Source organism: Columba livia, chromosome 23 (assembly GCF_036013475.1).
Source record: "Columba livia isolate bColLiv1 breed racing homer chromosome 23, bColLiv1.pat.W.v2, whole genome shotgun sequence".
NCBI classification, from domain to species: Eukaryota; Metazoa; Chordata; class Aves; order Columbiformes; family Columbidae; genus Columba; species Columba livia.
In genome coordinates this window covers 4,191,198-4,216,446 of record NC_088624.1, presented here as the reverse complement: position 1 = coordinate 4,216,446, position 25,249 = coordinate 4,191,198, and the positions used below count along the sequence as shown (strand labels likewise).

Genomic DNA, 25,249 nt, shown 5'->3' with positions numbered 1-25,249 from the left:
CTGCAAGGAAATAAAGTCATTTTCTTTTACCTAGTTTCACTAATTGGAAGAAGAAAAAGTTACCATATGGATGCGAAGGAAGGAATAGGACTGGAGTAGCTATGATATCCTGGCTTTCTAACCTATACAAGATCCTCGTGTGTGAATTTGCCTTTGACGAATGTAGTTGAGAGCGCACCAGGAGGGAGCCCTTTCCATGGCACCTTTTCTTGCTTAAGTATTCATCTTAGATTTTCTACAATGTATTAGTATTGCTTGGAGACCCTTGTTTATCATTAGATTAATGTTAAATATCTGGCATGGGCACAGCATAGGAGGGTCGCCGCTCTATCTCCTTGACAAGACTTGCTGACCTCTCATGTGACAGCATAACTGTGAATTTTGAGGGTTTTTTTTCCTGTAAGGGGAAGGAAAATGCATTAAAAAGTAGATCGAATAGCATCGGAGCCATTTTTAGAAAATCACAGGAGAATCTGCACTTGAGTGTGAATTTTTGGAACTCATGTGGTAAGTTAATTTTACATAGCCCTTCTTTCCTGCCTTGGTTGTACTTCTCCCTGCTCTGTGTTTCATCACTTCTCACACAGCGATGTTCTCGATTGCTGTGAGCAACCAGATAGGGAAGGAAACACTTGATTCTGCAGTTCCACAAACCAAATCTCAGCTTCTTCTGAGTCACCCCCTCCCAGACAATGCAAACCTCTCCTAACACCCACTGCATTCATCCCAGCAAAAAGCATTATTACAGTTATTAGCCAACATTTCCTCACTTGACATGTTTTCTTTCTCTTTAAACCCGTAGTAATTCTTTGTACTTTCCCCCTTCAAGCAGCTCCACGAGCGATTAATTCATTTGGGGCTTTAGCCATTCACGGTTTTGAAGCCAGAAGTTGATCCTAGGATATCTGCTCTAAAATCCAGGTATCGCTTACCCTTCAGTTTCCATCATTTGACCCGATTTTGAGTCCAGGAATTAACACTTGCCCACAGGATAGCATGAAGACAGCTGGTGATAACAAACACTTTCCTTTATAGCTTGTTCTGATAGTTTGGCCACTGAAGGCTGTATTGTCCTTTGTTTTTCTTCTAGGTTTCTATATCTTCAGGTTCTAGCTGTTGTTTTTTATGTCCGTCTCTGCTGTGCCAAAGCGCACATTAGTGCACTGTCTTCTGTGATGAGAGGGCGTATATAACATTTGTGTCTTAGTTGAGACTCTTTTGAGAGCCTTACGCTCTGATCTCTGAATTAACTGTGTTATCACGGGGCCTTTTGCCTTTCCCTTTGCGTCGTTATGGCTTTCTGCACCTTCATTTTCCACATTTGTGGCTAGAACACTTGCTTAGCAGGGTCTAGAATAGACTATCAGTATAATGTACAGACATAAACATCTTGTTTACTACTTTATTCTTACTCACCATTCCTCGATGGGACTGTATTTTCATCCTTTTTGCTACCGTGTTGCATGAAGAGGTTTTAACTGGGATTTCTCCTGCCTGCAGGTGTGTTTGCTCAGGGCTCTGTGAAAACAGACTTTGCTTAGCGAGCTCAGGCCGCTTTTAAACGGGGCAGATTGCTCTGGACAAACACTCTGCCCACGTTATTTTGTACTGTTCGCTGGGCTTCATGAGCCGCAAACGCAGTCGGTGGTTGCGCTTTTCCCCGCTCTGGTCATTGATAAAGATGTTGAACGGTGCCGAGCGGCGTGGAATGAGTTTGAATGCAGTTAACGTGCTCCTGAGTGAGGTTTTGGGTAGCGTTTTGGTTTAGAAACGATCCTTTATAAAGTTAAACAGCGTATTAAGAAGGAAAAGAAAAGGAAGAAAGACCATACTACAAAAACTTGGAAGTTTGTGGGAGTAAATAAATTATACCATAGGTAATAAATAACCATAAGACATGAAATTGTTCTCATTTGGTGCCAAGGTATGCAAGGCAGAGCGAAGGGGACGTGCGCTGGCTTCCACTCCTTGTACAAGCTGCTTATCTCTGACTGTCGAACATGTTTTTAATTGCACAGCTCTAACGAGGTATTTATGTGCACGTTTTCCTGGTTTTAAGCTCTTGACCGATGAGTAATATTGAGTGTGTTCTAGTGGGTGTTGTTTCTCAGCGTTTTTGGATTTAACGCTTAGAGTTTTGCCATCAAACTGAACTTTTAGTTTGGTAAACAAGGTGCCCTCAGCTTCTCAACCTGCAATTACAAGGTGCTTCTTTCAAGAGGTGCCAATTTAAATTCGTATCCAAATTTTAAGTGATTGCTTTTGTTGTATTGACTTGAGAGGATTTTCACTTTAAGTGCTCTCTAAATAATTGATGCGTGTGTTTGCCTACAATGAGGTTCTGCTGCAGCTTTCACAAGATGTTGACTGTAAATATTAAGCTGTTTCAGGGAGTGTGAAGATGTGCAGTGTCCGTACTTATTGCTTATTTACGGGAAGGGGACTGGAAAAGCCATTTATAACGTGCAGAAGGCTCTAAAAACGCTGTTTGTGAATGTGTTACCTCTGTGTTGCTAGGAAAGGATAACTGATTTTATTATATTTTTGTTTCTTTAGAGTCACCGCAGGGAACAATAGGAAAAAAGGATGATTTTGTTCTGGAAGCATTAAAAAGGCTTTCCAGGTACCAGCATAAAGTTGCATTGTGTTGCTTATTATGGCTTTAAGAAACCACACGGCCTTTAAAATTATCCAAGGAACCTTCCAGTGCGAGTGGGTTTGCATGGAATCATCTTCTAGGTGCATATTGGTTATAAAAACGTCTTTTCTTCTGCGTGTGTAATGAATATTCAAGCAAGCGATGCTTTGCTGGAGTTGTTTTTGAATTCTCTGGGTGGATTTCTAGACATCACCACGGTTGTCTGCATCAATTACATTTTGGAGATCTTCCATCCTATGGGGTCATCAGGCTTAAAAGGGCAGCATCAATTACTGGCTGAGACTCGCAGGGTCTTGTGTGGATCGGGCGGGGAAACTGGAAGCCCCACTACGTTTTGATTTTGTGTAATAAGCAGTGGATTAGTTGTGGTGAGCTGGATCTGGTTTTAACGCCCTGTGCTGGGAGCCATTGGGAAAAGCCAATGGGTGTCAAGGTGCCTTGTCACAGAATCCCAGAGTGTCAGGGGTTGAAGGGCCCTGGAAAGCTCGTCCAGTGCAATCCCCCCATGGAGCAGGAACACCCAGATGAGGTTACACAGGAAGGTGTCCAGGCAGGTTGGAATGTCTGCACAGAAGGAGACTCCACAACCCCCTGGGCAGCCTGGGCCAGGCTCTGCCACCCTCACCAGGAACAAGTTTCTTCTCAAATTTAAGTGGAACCTCCTGTGTTCCAGTTTGCACCCATTGCCCCTTGTCCTATCACTGGTTGTCACCCAGAAGAGCCTGGCTCCATCCTCCTGACACTGCCGCTTTCCATATTGATCCCCAGGAATGAGTCCCCCCTCAGTCTCCTCTTGTCCAGCTCCAGAGCCCCAGCTCCCTCAGCCTTTCCTCACACGGGAGATGCTCCACTCCCTCCAGCATCTTGGTGGCTGCGCTGGACTCTCTCCAGCAGTTCCCTGTCCTGCTGGAACTGAGGGGCCACAGCTGGACACAAGATTCCAGATGTTGTCCTCCTAAAGGTCTCGGAACTGCTCAACCGCTTCCTTTAAAAAAAGAAAATTTTGAATTTAATAGGATATTTGCTTCTGGAATCACTGAGTCTTTAACAGTCTTAAAAGCTGTGCCTTTATCTACACTAGAAAATGGCCTTTTTTGTGGCTCCTCATTTCCCGTTTTAGATATTCCCAGTGTCTGGGCTGCTGGTTTATAGCCTGATGCCCTCAGAGCTTTAGGAATGGGGACTGGGCTCAGTTAAGTGTTTTGAAGTGGCACTTGCGGGTAACAACCCTGAATTTAACGGCTTGACTTAATATTTTTGGGAGTTTAAGGTTTATTGATTGAATTGATGGATGAATAGAATATACACAAGTGGTGCTGATCCGCTTGACTGTTATAAAATTTCTAAAGTGCAATAGAAACGTTGGTTTTTTTGAGGCTTTTCCTGAGACTCTACGAGCACAAAACGAGTTTTTGAAGATGCGAGGAGCCCGGCGCGCTCGTTTCAAGTGCGGTTAAGCAATCATCACCACGCTGCCAAATAACGACGGTGAGCAGAGCGACGCTTCTCCGCAAAATTGCTTCCTTCAGATTGTTATCTGCAACGCCACGGGAACACGCGTTTCTGTGCGCCTTCCTAAGCCGAGCTTAAAATTCAGTGTGGACATATTATAAATAGAACATTTCTACTTTGCCATCTCAGCAGCAGCGTTCTGCGTGTTCCCTCCCCACTCATGGCTTAGTGCTCTTAGGCATAGAGATTTAGGCTGGATTATTTTCTTAATTTACTCCATTCGCGCCATTTAAGGCGTCATCCCTATGACTTGTGAACCAGGCAGCGTTTTGCCCAGTTATTCTCATTCTATAATCTTCCTATCCAACTTGTTTTTTGTAGTTTACATCATCTTCTTTCGTGTTAATAATAACGCTGGTGGAACTGAGCTCTCTTGTTGAGCGGGAGCTGAAAGGACAGTTGAATGGAGGCATTCTGAAAGAAACCCATGGCTTTCCCGGCTCCTTTATGCTGCTCCTTTGTCGTCCGTCGCTGCGTTTTGAGGTTCGGCCTCGCCGCTGAAATGTAAAACCACCGCATTTACTTGTGCTGAAATAATACATGGGTAACTTCGGGGCCAGGCATCAAAGAAACCGCTAATTCCCGTCAGGAATGGACACTATATGGATGTATTCTGCAAGCTGACATCTTAATATCCTCAGTGTTTGGACAGATTGGAAAGAGCAGCCCAGTAATTAATATCCAGGGAGGTCTTTGCCTCGGAGTGCTCGAAGTGACTCATCGTTCTCTCCTCCTTGTGCTGATGATGCTGGAGGTGATTTGGTGTCTGGTTTGGATACACCCTATTGGGGAGGGGGGAGAGGGAAGGACAAAGCATATTTTGCTTCCATCTCGTAGTTGTAAAGATGTTTTCAAAAGGTTGTTTTTCTCCCCTCATCATATCTGTGTGTCCTTAGGTGCTTCATCTTTGGCCACTTTCATGAAAAGGTGCCTTGTGGAGGGGCGAAAATTACTTCTGTGATGCTAAACTTACTCTGATAAATGAGCTTAAATCAAAAATTCATTGAACTTGCCTTGAGTCATTTATTGGCAACAATTCTTGCCAGTAAAGATTTTGGGATGAAAGTGTGATTAAGCTTTTAATTTTGTTTTAATTATGCTGACTGGCTCTGTCTGCTACAATGTTTGGGACCTTATAAGTGAGAAATAAACAGTGGTATTTTCCCCCTCAGGTATTTAATTTGGCTTGTTTCAGGAAATTCAGTGACGCTGCTACATTTAATCTCAGCCAAAATGACATTTATTGGGCCAGAGCTCTGAAGTATTTACAGCCCAAATAAGGGAGAATAAAATCCCGCACGGAGGCAGCTTTTGTTAGTTTATTTTTCAAGGCTGTATTTATAACTCGGTGGTTACGTGTGTGAGGGCTCCGAGGCGCGAGGAGTTTCACGCAAGGATCAAACAATGGGAAAGTGGAGGAGAGAGGAGACGTGTGACTGTGAGTAACCAAAATGGGTAACGAGCCAAAGTTCAGGTGGTACCACCCCAAAAATTACAGGACGCAAACGTATTTACTCCTGGAGATGAATGCAACAAGGGAATGAAATAGCGTGTGTGCTGTATAATAGGGAATATTTAGATATTGAATGATTCTCCTTGTTGCTCATCCAAGTAGTAAAATATATTGAATTTCAGGATGCTCGTAGTGAAGCACCGAGCGTTGGAGCACTTGCTGTGGCACAAAGCGATAGCAATAAATGATGCTGAAGTGGAAGCCTCTTATTTGCTCTGCTCTTTTAGGATGGAGGCAGCATCTGCAAGAAAATGATGCAAACAGGAGAACACGGCTTGTTTTGCAAAGCAGAAATGAGGAATCCTGATATAGGGGGCAGAGGGAGAAGGGCACCACCTTCAGCCCCAAAATCCTCATCTACAGGAATAGGAGGAAACACTGTTGTCAATGAACCCGGCCAGGGTTTTACTATATTTTTATGATAATCATACAGGGAAGAATGTTTGGAAATAGGTTTTGGATGCAGCTGCTGTTTTATGGTCTGGTATCCATTTTGTAGAGATTAAATTCATTACTTCAAGGTTTCCTCTGAAGAGGAAAATATCCCTCAAGTCCGCAGAAGACACAGATCAAAATCATTAAAATGCAGTCTCTGCTTACGATTTGTTTGCCAAAAATGTAGTTTATTCGCAACAGATTCACCACTTAGCGTTTAACTAATTGTTCGACTGAAATGTTAAAGCATTTTGTGTTCCTCTGATTCATTGTCTTAAGACACAGCAAACAAGAAATGTTACACGGACCCATGTGATGTGCCAGGTGGAAGGACTGGAAAAGAAGGAAAACCAGATGGAATTCCCCAAAACTTGTTCCTTAGGGATGAGATAAAGCGAAGGGACAGACTGTGCCGCCTCCAGCTCCCCAGGTCTGTGATCACCGCGGGGTCTCAGCATCGCTTGGCGAGCTGCTCGTCCTGCCCCTACAACCGAGACCAGTTCTTCTCCTTGCTCATCAGGCACCATCAAGCTGAACACACTCAAAAATTTGACCTTGATATGACTGTTGGATCATCCTCTTGTTTTTTTGCAGGGTGAGCTACTTTGTGATGGAAGGAAATTTTTTGCTTTATCATTTAAGTATTGATACAGAAAGAACCATCTCCATGATGAGTATTGATTTCAATTTGATGCCTTAAGTCAGCAAGTCTGTAACAGTCAGTTTTTTAATTGAGCTGTTTCTCAGCATCCTGCCAGGGCTCCTTCCCTCTGCTTGGGTGGCGTTTGTGTACCCGGGAATTCCAGGTAATGGAAGCACCTCATCTCTGTTGAAAGCTCTAATATTAGTATTGCCGTTATTTGTGAAAACAAGCAACCCGTCCCCACGCCCATTAAAACCAGTAACAATAAACCCAAAGTAGATAAAAAGTGGATAACAAAACCCAAAATATATCAAGTAAAACCCCCAAATATATCAATATACAAAGTGACACCCCAAATAGATCAGTATCTAAAGTAAACCCCCCCAATATATCAGTATCCAAAGTAAACCCCCCAGTATATCAGTATCCAAAGTAAAACTCCCCCAGATACATCAGTGTCCAAAGTAAAACCCCCCCCCGATACATCAGTATCCAAAGTAAAACCCCCCGATATATCAGTATCCAAAGTAAAACTCCCCCAATATATCAGTATCCAAAGTAAAACTCCCCCAGTATATCAGTATCCAAAGTAAACCCCCCCCGATACGTCAGTATCCAAAGTAACCCCCCCCCGATACGTCAGTATCCAAAGTAACCCCCCGATATGTCAGTATCCAAAGTAAAGCCCCCCCGATACATCAGTATCCAAAGTAAAACCCCCCCAAACACATCAGTATCCAAAGTAAAACCCCACCAAACACATCAGTATCCGAAGTACCCCCCAAATAAATCAGTATCCAAAGTACCACCCCCCCAAATATATTAATATGTAAAATAAGCCCCCCAAATAGATCAATGTCCAAAGTAACCCCCCGTGTATTAAGGTGGATGACAGTGGGATCATTAGAGCGAATGACTTTATTTCCGTTCCGTCCTGCTGCATTTGCCTGCGCCACAGGGACTGTTCAGCCCTTCGCGTAGTTTCTTGGAGACAACGTTTTTAAGCCCAGACAAATGGAGTAATAAAGCCCCAAACTGGACCCGACCCTCCCCTCGCCTGTGCAAAAACCGCTTGAGCCGCCTTGGCGGGCAGCGCACCCAGGGGACGGCGAGCGGGCAGAAATATTTTGCCAGCTCCAGGTAATTCAGTTGGCATTTTCCGAGCCATCTGCAGGCAGGAAATCACGTGGTGGCATGCGGAGCGGGGGAAGGATGTCTTTGTTTTTGCTGAGAGTCTTTGAAGCGTTTGTTAACTCGATGTTATACAGGTTTAATTTTAAATACAAAATTTTAGGCGTGTGGTTTCGCTCGTCACATTCATTAACGGCGTGTGCATCCTTGAGTGCTTTTTCTCCTGGGCGCTAATTTGGTTTTTTGGGACGCTGGGCTGTGTCCTTTGTGCAGTTTTCCTGCTCTCAGCTCCCTGACTTCCCAGCACACACACATATACAATCTTTACATTACCCCTCTCCAAGAATTGCTTATTTTGAGCAGCTCAACAACCACGTGCGCACGGTAGGTTTGCCATCAGCTCGCTTCTTGAGGGCCGTCCAAAAACACCGCACGGGAGCCGATCGCTGCCTGCGCATCAACCCCCAAATTCGCTTTGGAGAGGCCGTGGGAAAGCAAAGCGCTGGGAGCGGAGCGGGAATTACGGCGCGGACAGGAGATGATGGACGGGCCACCGGCATCAAAGCACGTTCTCTTGGCAACAGGGTTTTTTTGTCAAGATGGTCTTTTGCAGATTTGCATCACTGGATATGAACGCTCGTTCCAGAGGATTTTTGGAGGCTGGTGCCTGGTTTGTAAAACTCCAACAGGCGCTTCGTTACGACTCTAATTTGCTCTTTGGCGGGCTGGCTTTCATTAAAATTCTTGCAGAAGGGCAAGTTGGTAGAAGGGAGGAGATGACAGCGTGTTGCTCTTGGCAGCGGTTCGAGGTGTTCCTGCTCGAAGTGCCTGCGGAGCGGGGATGCAAATCAAACCCGCCAGGTGCTTGCTGTTTGTTTGAAGGGTTTTGGTGGCACCGCGGGGCCTGGCACAGGGATGGGGGTGCTGTGACACCAAACAGTGCCCAGGGAGACTGGGGGACCCCACTGAAATAACCCCCTTGGGTGTCTTTGGCGCTAATCTCATCTACAGGCATCTCTCCAGTTTGCTTTTGCATGTGCAAGTCAGATTATTATCCTTTCCAGGTCTGTGCCAGCGACTGTGGATGTCCGTGCTACACCACGGGCCTGTTGAACGGCCAAAAGCCTTCACCACATTTGCAATTTCAGGAATTTGAGGTTTCGGAAACCTCTGAAATTACAACAGAGATGTTTTTTTTTCCTGAAACAATCTTTCGCACTGATGGCGGTCCAGCACCACCAGTTATCCTGGAGGAATAACCATCCGCCTTCCCAGCTCATGAGCCCTGTACACTTGGCAAAAAGCTTGGAAAAATGGGATTTTGCTGCTGGCTGCTTGAGGAGGGTTTGGCTCTGGTGGTGTATGATCTGATATCTCAGGGACATGGGTTACTGCTGGAGTTGGGTTACGCTTGGACTCGATCATCCTGAGGGTCTTTTCCAACCAAAATGATTCTATATTACTGGAGGCTGGGCACACCACACCCTGATAACAATCCTATTTCATTTTCCTGTCTACTTTAATTATGATACGTGACCAGATCGTCCGATTAAAGGTGGGGATCGCTCTGGGAGCATAAAGAAGCGATGTGCTTGGATTTATCGTTCTTTGTAGCGTTTCCTTGCTGTGTATCCACACAGTTATTCGCACGCTTCCCCGTGTATCTCTTGGTCTGTCGTTCCTCAAACGTATTCCTCAGTTTTCTCGTATTTTTGTGCAGCTGTTTGAGCTCACAAATATTTTAACCTGCTACGTCTGGAATAAGTTCCGCGTGTGCGTTCTCGGTGACGACATCGTGCTCATGTGGCTGCTCGGGGCGCCACTAAAATGGCTCTTTTTTGCATCTTGGAGGATCGTTTCCAGCCTGCAAACAAGCACTGTGGGCACGGGGAGAGGATTGATTTGCTACCAACGTAGGGTTTTGTTGATTTAAGATGCGTGGAATTCCGTGTACGCCTCACGCAATCTGGATTTCCTGCTGCAAGGACAGCCTTGCTCTTCTTGGTACGAGAAAAAACCAACAAAAAACCCCTTTATAGTGGTGATGGGGACAATTCTGCTTCTTGTCCTGGGTGGTTTTGAGGCCGGCACTGGGCGCTCATGGTTGATGTTTTCGCAGACTTTCGGAAGAAATAAAACTCAAAGTATTGTCGTTGCAAAGGGGGATGGGGATGTAGCTGGGCTTGCATCAGTGGGGCATCGCTCTGGAGTTGATGAAGGCTGGGAGGCCTCCCATACCCTGGGGTGAAATCGGTGTGCTCGGCTCGCTCTCTGAAATGCCTGCACGCCAATGCGTACAGCATGGGGAATAAGCAGGAGGAGTTAGCAACCTGTGTTACGGCAGGAGATTATGACCTGGTGGCAATTACGGAGACATGGTGGGACAGCACACGTGACTGCAGTGTGGTCATGGATGGCTGTGTCCCTTTCAGGAAAGACAGGCCAGCCAGGCGTGCTGGTGGAGTTGCTCTTTATGGGAGAGAGCAACTACAATGTATTGAGTATTGTCCAGGCACGGATGAGGAGCGAGTTGGGAGTCTATGGGTGAACGATAAGGGGCAGGCTGGCAAGGGTGATACTCCATCATCTTTACCAAGTCTTGGGAAACGGGAAACGTGCCTGAGGACTGGAGGAAAGCAAATGTCACTCCAGTCTTCAGAAAGGGCAGGAAGGAGGAGCCGGGTAACTCTAGACCGGTCAGCCTCACCTCCATCCCTGGGAAACTGATGGAATGACTTGTCCTTGGTGCCATCTCAAGGCATATCAGGGAGCAGGGGCAGGGAAAAACTGAATTAAATAGAACAAGGGCAAGTGTAGAGTCTTGAATCTGGGCAGGAACAACCCCAGGTCCCAGTGTAAGTTGGGGAATGAGCTGTGGGAGAGCAGTGTAGGGGAAAGGGACCTGGGGGTCCTGGGGACAGCAGGGTGACCATGAGCCAGCACTGGGCCCTTGTGGCCAGGAAGCCAATGGTACCTGGGGTGGGTTAGAAGGGGGTGGTCAGTAGGTCAGAGAGGTTCTCCTGCCCCTCTGCTCTGCCCTGGGGAGACCACACCTGGAATATTGTGTCCAGCTGTGGCCCCTCAGTTCCAGCAGGACAGGGAACTGCTGGAGAGAGTCCAGCGCAGCCACCAAGATGCTGAAGGGAGTGGAGCATCTCCCGTGTGAGGAAAGGCTGAGGGAGCTGGGGCTCTGGAGCTGGACAAGAGGAGACTGAGGGGGGACTCATTCCTGGGGATCAGTATGGAAAGGGGGAGTGTCAGGAGGATGGAGCCAGGCTCTTCTGGTGACAACCAGTGACAGGACAAGGGGTAATGGGTACAAACTGGAACACAGGAGGTTCCACTTAAATTTGAGAAGCAACTTGTTCCTGGTGAGGGTGGCAGAGCCTGGCCCAGGCTGCCCAGGGGGGTTGTGGAGTCTCCTTCTGTGCAGACATTCCAACCCGCCTGGACACCTTCCTGTGTAACCTCATCTGGGTGTTCCTGCTCCATGGGGGGATTGCACTGGATGAGCTTTCCAGGTCCCTTCCAACCCCAACATTCTGGGGTTCTGTGAAATGTTTGCTGTTTTGCCAACTTTGTGGTTATCATCAAATATAATGTTTTTTTTGTTCTTACAGCCTATATACTGAGTTGAACCTTTATATAATGAATTCATTTGTTTTGCTAAGCAACTTATGCAATATATAACACATCGTCCAAAGCTGAATTCTTAATCTAGACTGTTGGACACGTGTTCTGTGCTGTTGAGCTCACAGTCATCTTCTCTTCCAGGGCAATCACTTTGATCAGTATGAAGAAGGGCACCTGGAGATAGAACAAGCATCTCTCGACAAGCCCATCGAATCGGTAAGACACACATTTACCAGCAGCATCGCCCCACCAAAAATTCGGCCGCGATCGGATGGTACTTGATGTGAATGCAGCCAAATTCCATAGCGGTGGGCAGCTTTTTGTCAGGTTTAATTTTTTGGTGGTAAATTGCATGCTGAGATTAAGCGGGCCTGGGATTAAACCTTTAAGTAGTTCTAAAGCTAGAAGTGGCTTCCAATTTTAGTTCAGTGTGATAGTTCAGAAATTATTTAAAGCAATACATTCCTTCGTAAAGTTTTTAGACTTTTGGTTGAAGAATCAGCTTAATTCATACACAAAGCTGATGGGATAGCGTAGTAGAACGTATTTTGGTCCTTTTTAGTTTATATTTTTTGAAAACTACTGGTGTGTTAAGTCTTAGGGTGACAGCTGGCAGTACAGAAACACAGATGTGTTCCAGTATTAATATAACAGCCCTTCCCCGTGAATCTGAAACTGCGCTCTGAGTCTCTATAATATGGCTTTATTTGGGATTAGGTGTGGAGAGTACAGCCATAAGGGGGAAAAATGCCATTTCGGTTCGTTTTTAAGCTTTTTGGAACTTTTAAACTCTTTTGCTAGTCTTAGGTGTAGTAACTCATTCAGCCTAAACTGGACCTAAGTTGGGCACTTAGCTTAAGTTAAGTTTCATCTTGCAGTTTCAGCGCAAGCAAACTTGTAGCAAATAACCGAGGGTCGCTTAATGGCGTTTTGATTAAGACTAGATTAAGTATTTATTTTTTCCCTATGAATAATGTAAGCGTTAAAGCTTCTTCCCGTTAGTCTACGCTGAGAAGAACCTTAGCGAATAAATAATCAATGGCTGTCTTTTCATTGGTGTGTAGGTTGGTGTTGTGTGTGTTTGTGTGCGTGTTAGATGTTTACCAAAGAATTTACACAACTTGGGGTGTTCGACGTTTTTCTTCCGCAGCAGTTGGCCCATATTAGCTAAGCAGCCATGATCTGGTTTGTATTGCACGGTCTGCCTTTTTTTTTAATTTCTTCTCTAGGGTTTCCTTTCCCCCTTCTTATTTCTGTTCTTCTGGTCCAGTGAACACTGCATATAGTACCTACTGTCTTAATGTGCTGGCATGATGCTAGATTTAGGCATGGCAGTAATGGATGACGCATGAGATAATGCTGCAGAGATGGCAATTCGGATTCGACGCTCTCCCAAATACTCCAATCTTAGGTTGAGATATGGGGATTTTAATTAAAATGCCACGCTTGTTTCCTTAGGTAAATACAATGAGAAATACTTGTCGGTGGCCTACGCCTTCCAAAATAATTCCAATAGTACTTATAGAATAGACTGATTGCTACAAGTGTTTTCCCAAGCGGAGGAATTGAAGTGGCCGCAGGTTACATCTCTCTGGTGTTTTGCCTACAAAAATCAGTCCAAAGTGTATGAATCCAATGGTCCCAACGTTGAACTGTGTCCAAAGTGTATGAATCCAATGGTCCCAACTGTTGAACTGTGGCAGAAAAAGTTACATTCAATCACAGCTTTAATATTTTATTCAGACATATCACCGCCCAAATAGCGGGACATTATTAATCTGGACAGCTTTTGGGTAGGTTTTAATATGAACGGTCCAGCCTAATGGTTAATGGTTTTCTTGTCGGAGTTTCACCCTGCGAGGTTTTTCCCTAAGAAAGAGCTGTTCAAACCGCTTTTTCTGCTGCCTTATATGTGACGCTCTTTGCTCCCCGACAATTGGATAATGTCCTCAAACCGAAATGGAGAGGGAAGGAGTAAAGACACCCTTATAATTTGCAAACACCACACATCGAAATATTTGCAATATTAACATTTATTCCCAAATTGCTTTATAATCCTCAACCAGCTCCCTGGTAGCAGTTCAAGTGACCTTTACAAAGGAATCTGCTCCGAGTAATGAGTAAGAGCCTCAGCTTCGTGTTATGGAAATGGTTGAGATGACAAATGTCTTTGTGCAAGGAAGGGTGTTCACAACAACAGCACATCAAAGCGCTTTCCAGTTCGGATTAAGTGTAGTCTCTTAAATGTGCTGTTTGCAGCTTCTCACGTCTTAATAACAGGAAAATGCTTTAAAGACTAAACGTCACTCGCATTTGGAAATCCCAGGGGTTCTGCTCGCGTTTGGCAATGGCTGGAGTGAGATCCATCTCTGCAGCATTATCTGTTGAGAGGTGCTGACTGTACTGCTACAGCATGCAACTCAAAGGTGCCTGGAAAAATAGGGTTCGGGAGTCTACAGATCATTACAATGTTGAAACGTGTCCTCAATTAGCATCCTAGGGTGGTTTTTTTTCGGTTGTTCCTGTGGAAATCCTGCTTTGTACAGCTTGTTTAGGCCAAAGATGTCTGGACTGAAACATGCGACTATAACCAAAGTACATTGATGGAAAACAGAGCTGACATGAGCCAGGGGATGTACTTAGCCTAAACAACAAGCCAGCTATTTTCCATTACTAAATTGAAGAGAATATTTCATATCAATAGACTCTTCATAGCTGCAAAGAGTGATTTTTATTATTATTTTTTATTTTATTTTATTTTTTCTCCCCCCACAAACAACTATTTTTTGTTCTGGTTTGGAAGATGCTGCGCTTACACTGGCTCTTCGCGTCAGTGGAACCACTGCGCTTAACCCTTTTTAAAACCCATTTCCCAACACTTTGCGCACCCCAATTCAGGGCACTTAAATGGGAAGTCGCAAAGCATTGCAGCTTTAACAGATTCCCTTATTTCCGCTCATCGACTGAACCCTATTGCTGTGAATTGCTGGTTTTCTTTGTCCCCGCAGTGCAGGTGCAGGAGGAGACAGCGAAACCCCCTTAGAGCCCAGGGCAGGTTGGAAGGCCAGGCTGCGCATCACCCTCTTATTCCAGAGCTTGGTAGTTTGTCCTCGTCACAACTAACAAACGTCCTTTTTCCGCCCCCCACCTCTAATTCTGCTCCGTTACACGAGGAGGCCCTTGAGCTACACGAGGGTTCAGCTGTTGGGCGATCACGGGCTCCTGGAGCTGAGGTTGGGTTTTGTCGCACTGTATATCTGTACAGATCTGTGGACTCCGCTAGTTCCAAAGTGTCATTTGACGAGGCTGCTGATTTGACATTTAGCAGTAGCCATATGTGGACAGCGCTATAAATAATGTGCTTCTTGAAGCTGAATGGTGTAGCATTACTATTTGGCTTTTCTCTCTAGTCTTCATTGTGTCATCTGTAGTGAGCTCTAGGTTTTGTTTTGGGAATCTTTCCAACCTCTTGTTTGCATGGGTTCACCCCGTAGCATCCAGTCCTTGCTTATAGATTCCTCCATACACAGTCAGCACAGCTTACAACCCACTCAAGAGACGTATGGTTCCTGCCGGTGCCGAGAGAACGATGATGTGGCCACGATTCCATGCCCAAAAACCCTGGACTAGGCAAAACTAGTGGTTTGGTTTACCCGTAACGCAGCTCAAGCCCCCAGCTGGAGATTAAACCCCACGTACAGCATCACCAAAAGCTTTTGGTTCTTGCACGATATCCTGATAAGGAATCACTGATGGAAAGCGATCGAGGGCATCACGTCAGGGAGTTGAGGAGGCAAATTGGAGCTGTTGGAGAAGGTCACTTGGGATGAGATGATTGTCCAGAGCAGCTCAGCCAACTTTGGTGAAGTCCAGACCTTTACTTTTTGCAAAGTTCCCCGTTCTAATATAGAAACAATCCCTACTGAACAGCTCCAAGTGGCGAGAGCAACACCAGGAGGCGTTAATTATCCCATCAGGAGATGCTGAGCATCCCCAGCCTGGTGTCCTCTCCATGACCGGGTGCCTGGACAGATAGTCCCGCTCTTGTGGGTAGTTTGGAGAGTAAATCAGAGTTGACCTGCTCACCCAAACACCTTTTGGGAGCCTGATTTTGGCTGCCTTGTTCATTTTTATTGCGGCTGCAACTCAAGGAGCTCCAGAACGATAACGTGAGAAAGCGAGGAGTCTCGGGGCAGCCGAGAAACAGGGAGGATTTGGGTGTTTTTCTAGATGGCTGCAGCTCTTCCTGTAGGAAAATTACAGCGTGAGGATTGTTTATTTGAAAGGAATGACAGTTTTAACACTCCCGGGAAGTTTGGTGTAAAAAAGGACATATTTTCTATGTGAAATAGCCCACGTTTGTGCAGAACCTTCACGTAAAGATGCGGCTTGGCAAACAGCCACCAGCTGTTGCATCATTTGCTACCCCGCGTCAAATTTTGCTCCTAATATCCCCGGGCTGGCAGATTTTGCAGAATCGTTCTCAAATGGGAGCCTAGCAAAGCCTGGCCTTCCATAATCTAACTTTTAGGGCAGCATTTCAAGAACTATCAGCACCAGTGATTCGAAATAGAAGAGAAAGGTGGAGAAATGAGCAGACTAATGACCAGGTCCCAACTCTGCTGTTGAATATTAAACCCTTAGGGTTGTTCTTATGGAAGACGCTCCATTTCAATTCGATAATATTAAAAATCAGGAAGTAGTTTCACTCCTTTAGCCAACAAATTGAAGCGATTCGGGGTGGGGAAAACACCCCCATCCTGGAAACTCAGGCATAATTCCAATTGATACCAACTCGCGACCATCCTCTTGAGTGGTTTTGTAGAAGTGGTGCTAATGTGTATAACCCTTCTAAATTTTTCTTTCCCCCCCCCCTTTAACATTTGTTTCCCCCTTCACTGTGTCAGTCACAACACGCCGCTCTTGAATCTCCCAGCTGGTCTTGACTTGTTGAATTTATTTTATGCTTTCACTCTTCTTTAATAAATACATTACTTGCAAGCAGTGAATTGAAAACAAAGCAAAAGCGAAAAAGAAATTAAAAAAAAAAAAAAAACAAATATAAAACCTACCATTAGTGATTGGACAGTTTCTTACTTTGTGTTACATTTAACTGTTCTTTTGACAGCCCAGTTTTTAAAGCCAGGTTCGTATGGAAATGCTTTCACTCCACTTGCACTGCTTTTGGAAATAGCGTTACCGCTTCATCCGTCTGTTTATTTTAGTGCATTCATAACACGGCGCAGTCAGCACAATGTCTCATCTCCGCTCAGCCAAAATTCCAAGCGCTCCTTGCCCTTTATTTGATTTCTTTTTGGGGGAATGATTTTCATTTGGAAAACACACGTTTTTGCCAGCGCCGGCGTTTCAACCCGGCCCTGACGACCCTTTGCGGTGCTCACGGTAAAACAATGAGCACCATATCCACAAACCCTTTTGCCCGCGGGGCCGTGCGCAAACGGTCTGCGGCACGTACAGGTAAGTCCTACAGTTCCAATAGTGTTTGTGGTCAGAATCCATATTTCTTCATTCCCCCCCCTTTTTTTTTTTTGCATATACTTATATAAGCTTTTAGAACCAGACATCTTCTTAATTTTTTTTTTCCATATAGCTCTAATTATGCCCAAGGGAGAGCCCATAGTTGGGAAAGACACCTTGAAAAATGTCTTGCTTTACTGGTATATGAGAAAAACCCCTAAATTTATACTTGATAGAATCTTTTTGAGGAAAAAAAATCTATATATTACAGAATCCCAGAGTGTCAGGGGTTGGAAGGGCCCTGGAAAGCTCATCCAGTGCAATCCCCCCATGGAGCAGGAACACCCAGATGAGGTTACACAGGAAGGTGTCCAGGCGGGTTGGAATGTCTGCACAGAAGGAGACTCCACAACCCCCTGGGCAGCCTGGGCCAGGCTCTGCCACCCTCACCAGGAACAAGTTGCTTCTCACATTTAAGTGGAACCTCCTGTGTTCCAGTTTGAACCCATTGCCCCTTGTCCTGTCACTGGTTGTCACCAGAAGAGCCTGGCTCCATCCTCCTGACACTCCCCCTTTCCATATTGATCCCCAGGAATGAGTCCCCCCTCAGTCTCCTCTTGTCCAGCTCCAGAGCCCCAGCTCCCTCAGCCTTTCCTCACACGGGAGATGCTCCACTCCCTTCAGCATCTTGGTGGCTGCGCTGGACTCTCTCCAGCAGTTCCCTGTCCTGCTGGAGCTGAGGGGCCACAACTGGACACAAGATTCCAGGTGTGGTCTCCCCAGGGCAGAGCAGAGGGGCAGGAGAACCTCTCTGACCTACTGACCACCCCCTTCTAACCCACCCCAGGTACCATTGGCTTCCTGGCCACAAGGGCCCAGTGCTGGCTCATGGTCACCCTGCTGTCCCCAGGACCCCCAGGTCCCTTTCCCCTACACTGCTCTCTAGCAGGTCATTCCCCATCTTATCCATACAGCCAATATCTTTGGGAAGATCGTGTCTTTCAAGCTGATTCTGTGAACTGTGTGTAGTCATTTTCTTCAATGTGGAGTGAAAAGAAAAAAATTCTGGCCTGATTTCTGTTGATAATTAAGTTATTTAATTAAAAAAAACCCTGCAGCACATATATATATATATTTTTTTTTTAAAGATTCCATGTACAACTTGATGTGACGGATTCACAGCCTGTTACAATTCAGGATGTTTCTGTGACATCTGGAGCTGCGGTTCGCCTTGTCACAATTAGCAATTAACAACTAAAATTGATTTTGGATGATTAGAAGGCAAACAGAGTCCTAACCAAGCATCGTTCTTTGAGGAGCTGACAGTAAATGGATCAATAAGGGCGGCTTTATATGGTTCAAGGACGCAGTTAACACTTTTGTTCATTTGGGGCAAGAAATCTTGCCCAGAAACACAAGCAACTCCACACAGAGCCCTGTTTGGAAAAGCTGAGGCTTAATTGCTGCGTCACTACTTTCCCACTTATTCCAAACCATCTTTTTTTAGGAAGATGAGACATTATGCTCATTGTTTCCCCTACATGCACTAATGGTTCCTCGCTGTTAACTTATTGCTAGGCCTGTTTCATCCTAACATCTTAGTATTTTTGTTAGTTTCCATGTGAAATGCATCACCCAGTCTGTGCTTGAGCTCATTTTATTTAATCGACTTTATTTTATAGTTTTATTTGGTTCTACTAACCTCACTGTTTTTTCAGTTTAATATTGGCTGCATGCTAGTTTATATATATATATATACATATATAAAACAAAAAACCCAATCAAGTCTAGCTTGGATTTTGCTCTGATTGTGTTTTGGTTTCTAGTGGTGGGGCAGTTTGCACTTACAACTTACTCAGCATTACAAAAGCCTGACACACAAACAAAACCGACTAAACACATGGTCTCGATTTTCTTTACAAACCCCCAAATTTAAGCGGTGCTGTCTAGGTGATGGATATGATTGTCTTAAATAGCTTGATTTCCTGCTTTTTTACTGTCAATTTTTATTGGTACACTTTATTTTCTCCCACATTGCTTTGTTGGTTATGATTTTGGTTTCGGTTGTCGTTGTTATTTCAAACGTGATGCACAAAAGTTGCCCAGCACACCATCAGAAAGTGACCGTCCCCGATCCCCCATCCCTCGGATCAAATTCTAGCCAGCAATTTTTGAACATTTGTCTTTCCCTTTTCTTGGGCATTTATTGCCTTTTCAGTAGCATTTTTTTTGCATGCGTATCTATATGTAGAAAAAACCAACAACAACAACAAAATTCTCTTGCTCATCACATGTTTAAACGTCAGTGGGAAGGGAAGAATATATTATTGGAATATTTTTGGTTTGTTTTCTCTGTTCTGTCTGTCAGGATAATATTGGACACCGCTTACTGCAGAAACATGGCTGGAAGCTGGGCCAGGGATTGGGAAAATCACTGCAGGGTAAGTCCAGCTCGCGTCTCAAACCTTCAACACCAGCTCCGGTCTTTCACACAATTATTTCTGCTTGTTTTTTGTTGTTCCCAGATTAGATTTTATTTTCCTTTCCGTTCTTAATATATCCAAACAAACGCACTGTTGAGTTTGGTATTTAGCGATTTGCCAGCGGAAGCTGCCGCCTCCCGTCCCGGTCCAGGTCAGACGTGACGTTGTGTGTGTGTGTGTCGTGGATGTGGACAAACCACCGCGTTTGGCCTTTGGGGAGGGAGGCGAATTAACCGCCCACTTACTAACAGGTAGTTGAATTAACCGCCTACTTACTAACAGGTAGTTGTGCGGCTGCTAAAACTATAACGCCGTTCTGCTGGCTGGACGCTTTGGTATGAAAAGAATTAAGAATACAAGCTAGTTATGCGTGTGCATGTTTCACGGGGTGGCAGAAGCCATCGGAAGGCGAGGAAGAGGTCCCGGCTGAGGTTCTTGCAGGTGGGAGAGCCTCATTTCTAGTTTCTCTAGAGGTTTTTCATGGGTTTGCTTTATTTCTCTTGCCCAGAAATCAATTTCTGGGGGTTTTAGTGAGCCTTGATTCACCACAGCGCAGGTTGAACCGATGCACCTCTTCCTCACGCCGTCTCGAGCCAAAATTCTCCCCATGACGCTAAATCCTGTGATTTAAATCCAATCAGTGCTGCCCAGTTCAGCTGGGTGGCTTTAGGCATCCCCTGGCCCGTAGTCCCAGTTCTGCAGAGGTTCCCAACTTGGGGAAAGGACAGAACTGTGTCGTGTTGAGAAAACACTGGAGGTGCTGTGTCTTATCCCAAACTACCTGTGCATTCTGCGTCTGCCCGTGCTACTGGGTGTGAGTTGCTCAGTATTTACTACAGGTATGAGACACCGCGACCGGGCAGCTTCTGTAGAAACTTCTTGAGGTGTTCGGAGCTCAAACATGCCCCAGTTCTTTGGAATTACTTACTGGTCTTCCCATACCCTTAGTATGAAGACTGGGAGGTCATAGTTGGATTTGCATGGCCCCACAGCGAGCCTGTTAGGCAGATAAGTATTTCTGTGCCGAGGACACCTGTCGAGAGGTAATGAGTTCTCCGAACTCCAGGAATGTGGGTTAATCTCTTGGCCTGAGGCGCTTGGACTTCTCAGACAGGACTGTATTGGTGGTTAATGCTTCTTTCTTCCTCTAGCACGGTTTAATTGGAAATCCTCCGGTTAATGCATGGCACTCCTGCAGTCCTCGTGTCGCCAAAGCTCAGGTCGTGGTTGTATTGTCACCTCTTGGGCTTCTGCTTTGGCATGGCCTTCACTGGATGTGTCATCTGCTCTGTTTTCTGTTTGGGGTGCCCTGTGGTGTTCTGTGCATCACCAATGTGGAAACATGGAGAATTCAAAGAAGATAAAATGCTCTCCCAGCCGGATCCCAAAGCGCTGTGATGGGGTGAACAGCAGATGACCAAACGGTCCTGAGTTTGGGACAAGAAGGTGTTGTCACCGTGTCCTGAGGACCAGAGAGCCCAGGGTTCATCAGACATTGGGACACTTGTCCACATTTAGGTTTCCCCCTGGTGCGTTTGGAAGCGTTGAATCTGTACCGTATCTCTTACGTATTATGTCTGGAAGCTGCAGTGCAGTCGTGGGGACGGGCTGGGAGGGTTTTCCTGTGCCTCCTGTGTTTTCAGAGGAAGACAGCCAGCCAGCCTCTCAGACAGACAGACAGCATGTCCGGCCGTGGTGCCAAGGCAGAGGATGAAGAGGATGGAGATGATGCTGCTGCTTCAGCTCTGCTCAATATAAAGACACCGAGGCTGCTCCCTCTTAGTTCCGAGCAGCTTGAGCCTGTGCCTGTGCCATTGGTGATGATCACGTTGGGAATGTTTAATTCAGTATCCAGTGACCTTTTTACATGAGGGAGCAGTTGGGCAATCTGGACATCCATAAATCCATGGCTCTGGATGGGAGGCACCAGCGGGTGCTGAGGGAGCTGGCTGAGGTCATTGCTGGACCGCTCTCCATCATCTTTGCCAAGTCTTGGGAAACGGGAGAGGTGCCTGAGGACTGGAGGAAAGCAAATGTCACTCCAGTCTTTAGAAAGGGCAGGAAGGAGGAGCCGGGTGACTCTAGACCGGTCAGCCTCACCTCCATCCCTGGGAAACTGATGGAATGACTTCTCCTTGGTGCCATCTCAAGGCATATCAGGGAGAAGAGGGTCATTAGGGGCAGTCAACATGGCTTCACCAAGAGGAAGTCGTGCTTGACCAACCTCATTGACTTTGATGAGGACATAACAAGGTGGATGGATGATGGCAGAGCGGTGGATGTGATCTACCTTGACTTGAGTAAGGCATTTGACACATTGTCCACAGCATCCTCACACTGAACTGAGGGAGTGCGGTCTGGATGAGCGGGGAGTGAGGTGACTGTGAACTGGCTGAAGGGAAGAAGCCAGAGAGTCGTGGTCAATGGGGCAGAGTCCAGTTGAGGCCTGGATCTAGAGCAGTGCCTCAGGGGCAGTGCTGGGGCCGGTGTTATTCAATATACTCATCAATAATTTGGATAAGGGAATAATACTGACTGTCAGCAAGTTTGCTGGTGACACCAAGCTGGGAGGAGTGGGTGACACTGGAAGCTGTGCTGCCATCAGAGACCTGGACAGGCTGGAGAGTTGGGCAGAGAATGAAATAGAACAAGGGCAAGTGTAGAGTCTTGTATCTGAGCAGGAACAACCCCAGGTTCCAGAACAAGTTGGGGAATGAGCTGTTGGAGAGCAGTGTAGGGGAAAGGGACCTGGGGGTCCTGGGGACAGCAGGGTGACCATGAGCCAGCACTGGGCCCTTGTGGCCAGGAAGCCAATGGTACCTGGGGTGGGTTAGAAGGGGGTGGTCAGTAGGTCAGAGAGGTTCTCCTGCCCCTCTGCTCTGCCCTGGGGAGACCACACCTGGAATCTTGTGTCCAGCTGTGGCCCCTCAGTTCCAGCAGGACAGGGAACTGCTGGAGAGAGTCCAGCGCAGCCACCAAGATGCTGGAGGGAGTGGAGCATCTCCCGTGTGAGGAAAGGCTGAGGGAGCTGGGGCTCTGGAGCTGGACAAGAGGAGACTGAGGGGGGACTCATTCCTGGGGATCAATATGGAAAGGGGGAGTGTCAGGAGGATGGAGCCAGGCTCCTGTACAGAAAGCAGTTCAGTTTCCCTGGACTATGCGTGGTGTGTAATTAATTAGATACTTTAAACACGTCTATTTAATTCGTATTCACAGGGCTGGGATTATCCTGCTCTTTTGCGGTGAATCAGAATCTATAACAGCATTTTGCTGTGGCGACAGATCACACGTTTTTGTCACGGTGTAGCTACTCTGAAGTATTTATGCTGTTGAATCAAATAGTTTAGATAATATGGATTTTTTGTGGAATGGAGCCTTGAAACTCTATGTAACTTTGCTCCTGGGTTGTCTGCAGGAGGCTAAAGCAGCTCTTCCATCACTTGATTTTTGTTGCAATGGAAATATGACTTGGTGTGAAGGGAAATGAGGTGTCAAGGTAGATGGCGATGTTTTGTGGGACCCTGTTTTGTACGAGCCCTTGGGTTATCTCGGTTTCTCAGCAAACAGAAGCAGCAGGTGGCCATGGTTAGAAAAGGGAGATCCCTTGTGGGGCAGTTACATGTTGATCAAGGTGTAAATTGTGACACGGAACAGCAGTTTCAAGTGTGCGCAGCAGCACTTTGACTTGAGTTTTATGCTTTCACGAGCATATAAATTAACAAGATAGCCAAGTCGGGTATATTAAATTTATTGCAAAATGCTAAAATTCAGTTCCTCCATCTATCTGTACTTCTGTTGCGTGGTTTTCAATTGAAGAAAAGCAGATGTAGATTTCTGCTCTGACTTGCAAATTCGGTGATGATAAATCTAATCATCACTCCCCCCATTCACTTATACTACGATGCGGTTCTTATTTGGCACGTTCTTCGCTAAACCTGTGCAGACAAGTTCGTGTTTTCCCTCTTGATCTAAAGGACGAGTGAAAGAATGGAAACGTCTGCAAGAAACGCTGGAAGATGAGCAGAGAGGAGAGTGCGGACGATGAAACGCTGTGGTATGGCAGGAAATACCCATCTTCTAGCAGCCTCTGCAATAATTCTCAATTCGGAGATCAGAGCCTCTATTCCATGTGGTGCAAACTATATTTTCTGGATGGTGGTTTTGTTAGGTACACGGGGAGTAATCACGCGGAGCTTTGACCACTCGAGCGACCGAGATGGGGCACAAATGCGATCGCTCGGCAGCTGCGGCTTGGAGAAAACAGCTCAGGGTTTGAATTCCAGAGGTCTTGAATCCCGCCTCTTGTCACCAGTTCACCAAATGGCTCACGGCTCCCATATTAATCTGTTTTTCCATTTGTTCAATGCTCTGATCTCAGAAGGACAGACAGGGGATGTTTGTGAGGCCTCGAGAACATGGAACAACGAGCGACCATGAGGAATGTTGTGTTGCTTTCTGCGTTTTGAAGCTTTGTAATAAATACAAGAAAATATGGAAGACAAAGGGAAAATGCTTAACAGGGCCTTTATTCATTAAGTATGGAATGATTTGGCAGTCTCGCCCAAGAAATAGATGTGAACACAATCTTATCTTGTATCTTAACGTGTCCTCATGGGAACCTGAATTCTGGCATAGCCTAATGTTTCCATGCTCATGTTTGCATCATCATCATTGCATTGAAATTAGCATTGAAAATTGGACAGGCTGGAGAGTTGGGCAGGGAAAAAATTAATGAAATAGAACAAGGGCAAGTGTAGAGTCTTGAATCTGGGCAGGAACAACCCCAGGTTCCAGTGTAAGTTGGGGAATGGCCTATTAGAGAGCAGTGTAGGGGAAAGGGACCTGGGGGTCCTGGGGACAGCAGGGTGACCATGAGCCAGCACTGGGCCCTTGTGGCCAGGAAGCCAATGGTACCTGGGGTGGGTTAGAAGGGGGTGGTCAGTAGGTCAGAGAGGTTCTCCTGCCCCTCTGCTCTGCCCTGGGGAGACCACACCTGGAATCTTGTGTCCAGCTGTGGCCCCTCAGTTCCAGCAGGACAGGGAACTGCTGGAGAGAGTCCAGCGCAGCCACCAAGATGCTGGAGGGAGTGGAGCATCTCCCGTGTGAGGAAAGGCTGAGGGAGCTGGGGCTCTGGAGCTGGGCAAGAGGAGACTGAGGGGGGACTCATTCCTGGGGATCAAGATGGAAAGGGGGAGTGTCAGGAGGATGGAGCCAGGCTCTTCTGGTGACAACCAGTGACAGGACAAGGGGCAATGGGTGCAAACTGGAACACAGGAGGTTCCACTGAAAGAGGAGAAGCAACTTATTCCCGGTGAGGGTGGCAGAGCCTGGCCCAGGCTGCCCAGGGGGTTGTGGCGTCTCCTTCTGTGCAGACATTCCAACCCGCCTGGACACCTTCCTGTGTAACCTCATCTGGGTGTTCCTGCTCCATGGGGGGATTGCACTGGATGAGCTTTCCAGGGCCCTTCCAACCCCTGACACTCTGGGATTCTGTGAACAACCTGGGTGCTGTGGCTTTGCAATCCTGGTATCCTCACAGCTATCTTCATCACCGTGTCAAAATCCACGAGACTGCACACCTGAGGGAAAGTTTCCCTTTAGGGGAAGATCTCACCCCCTCGTTTGCTTTGGAATGTGCAAGATCCTTCCTTCAAGTATGGGTGATAAAGTTCTGGGAGCTCCTCTTGGTTTTCTGCGAGTGTCACCCTCAGCTTGTGTGTTGAAGAATTTTTGAGCTGTTTGAAGTTTTCCACGTGACTGGG

The 25,249-nt window shown here is 46.2% G+C and overlaps 1 protein-coding gene across 15 annotated transcripts in view; it reads left to right on the top strand.

Moving 5' to 3' along the window:
* GPATCH8 (G-patch domain containing 8) overlaps nt 1-25,249 on the top strand; it is a 51,762-nt gene that overhangs the window by 4,835 nt on the left and 21,678 nt on the right. For 8 of the 15 annotated variants that reach the window (XR_010467791.1, XR_010467793.1, XR_010467795.1 and 5 more), the window contains exons 2-3: nt 11,668-11,742; nt 19,373-19,445. Coding sequence is in view for 1 of the 15 variants with exons in the window: in XM_065039805.1 (XP_064895877.1) it covers nt 11,668-11,742; nt 19,373-19,445 (148 nt within the window). In the remaining 14 variants the exon portion in view is untranslated. Of the gene's footprint in view, nt 1-11,661; nt 11,743-12,676; nt 12,712-16,654; nt 16,673-19,372; nt 19,446-25,249 lie in introns of those variants that run through there. The other 7 variants (XM_065039809.1, XM_065039813.1, XM_065039806.1 and 4 more) reach the window with 4 other exon arrangements.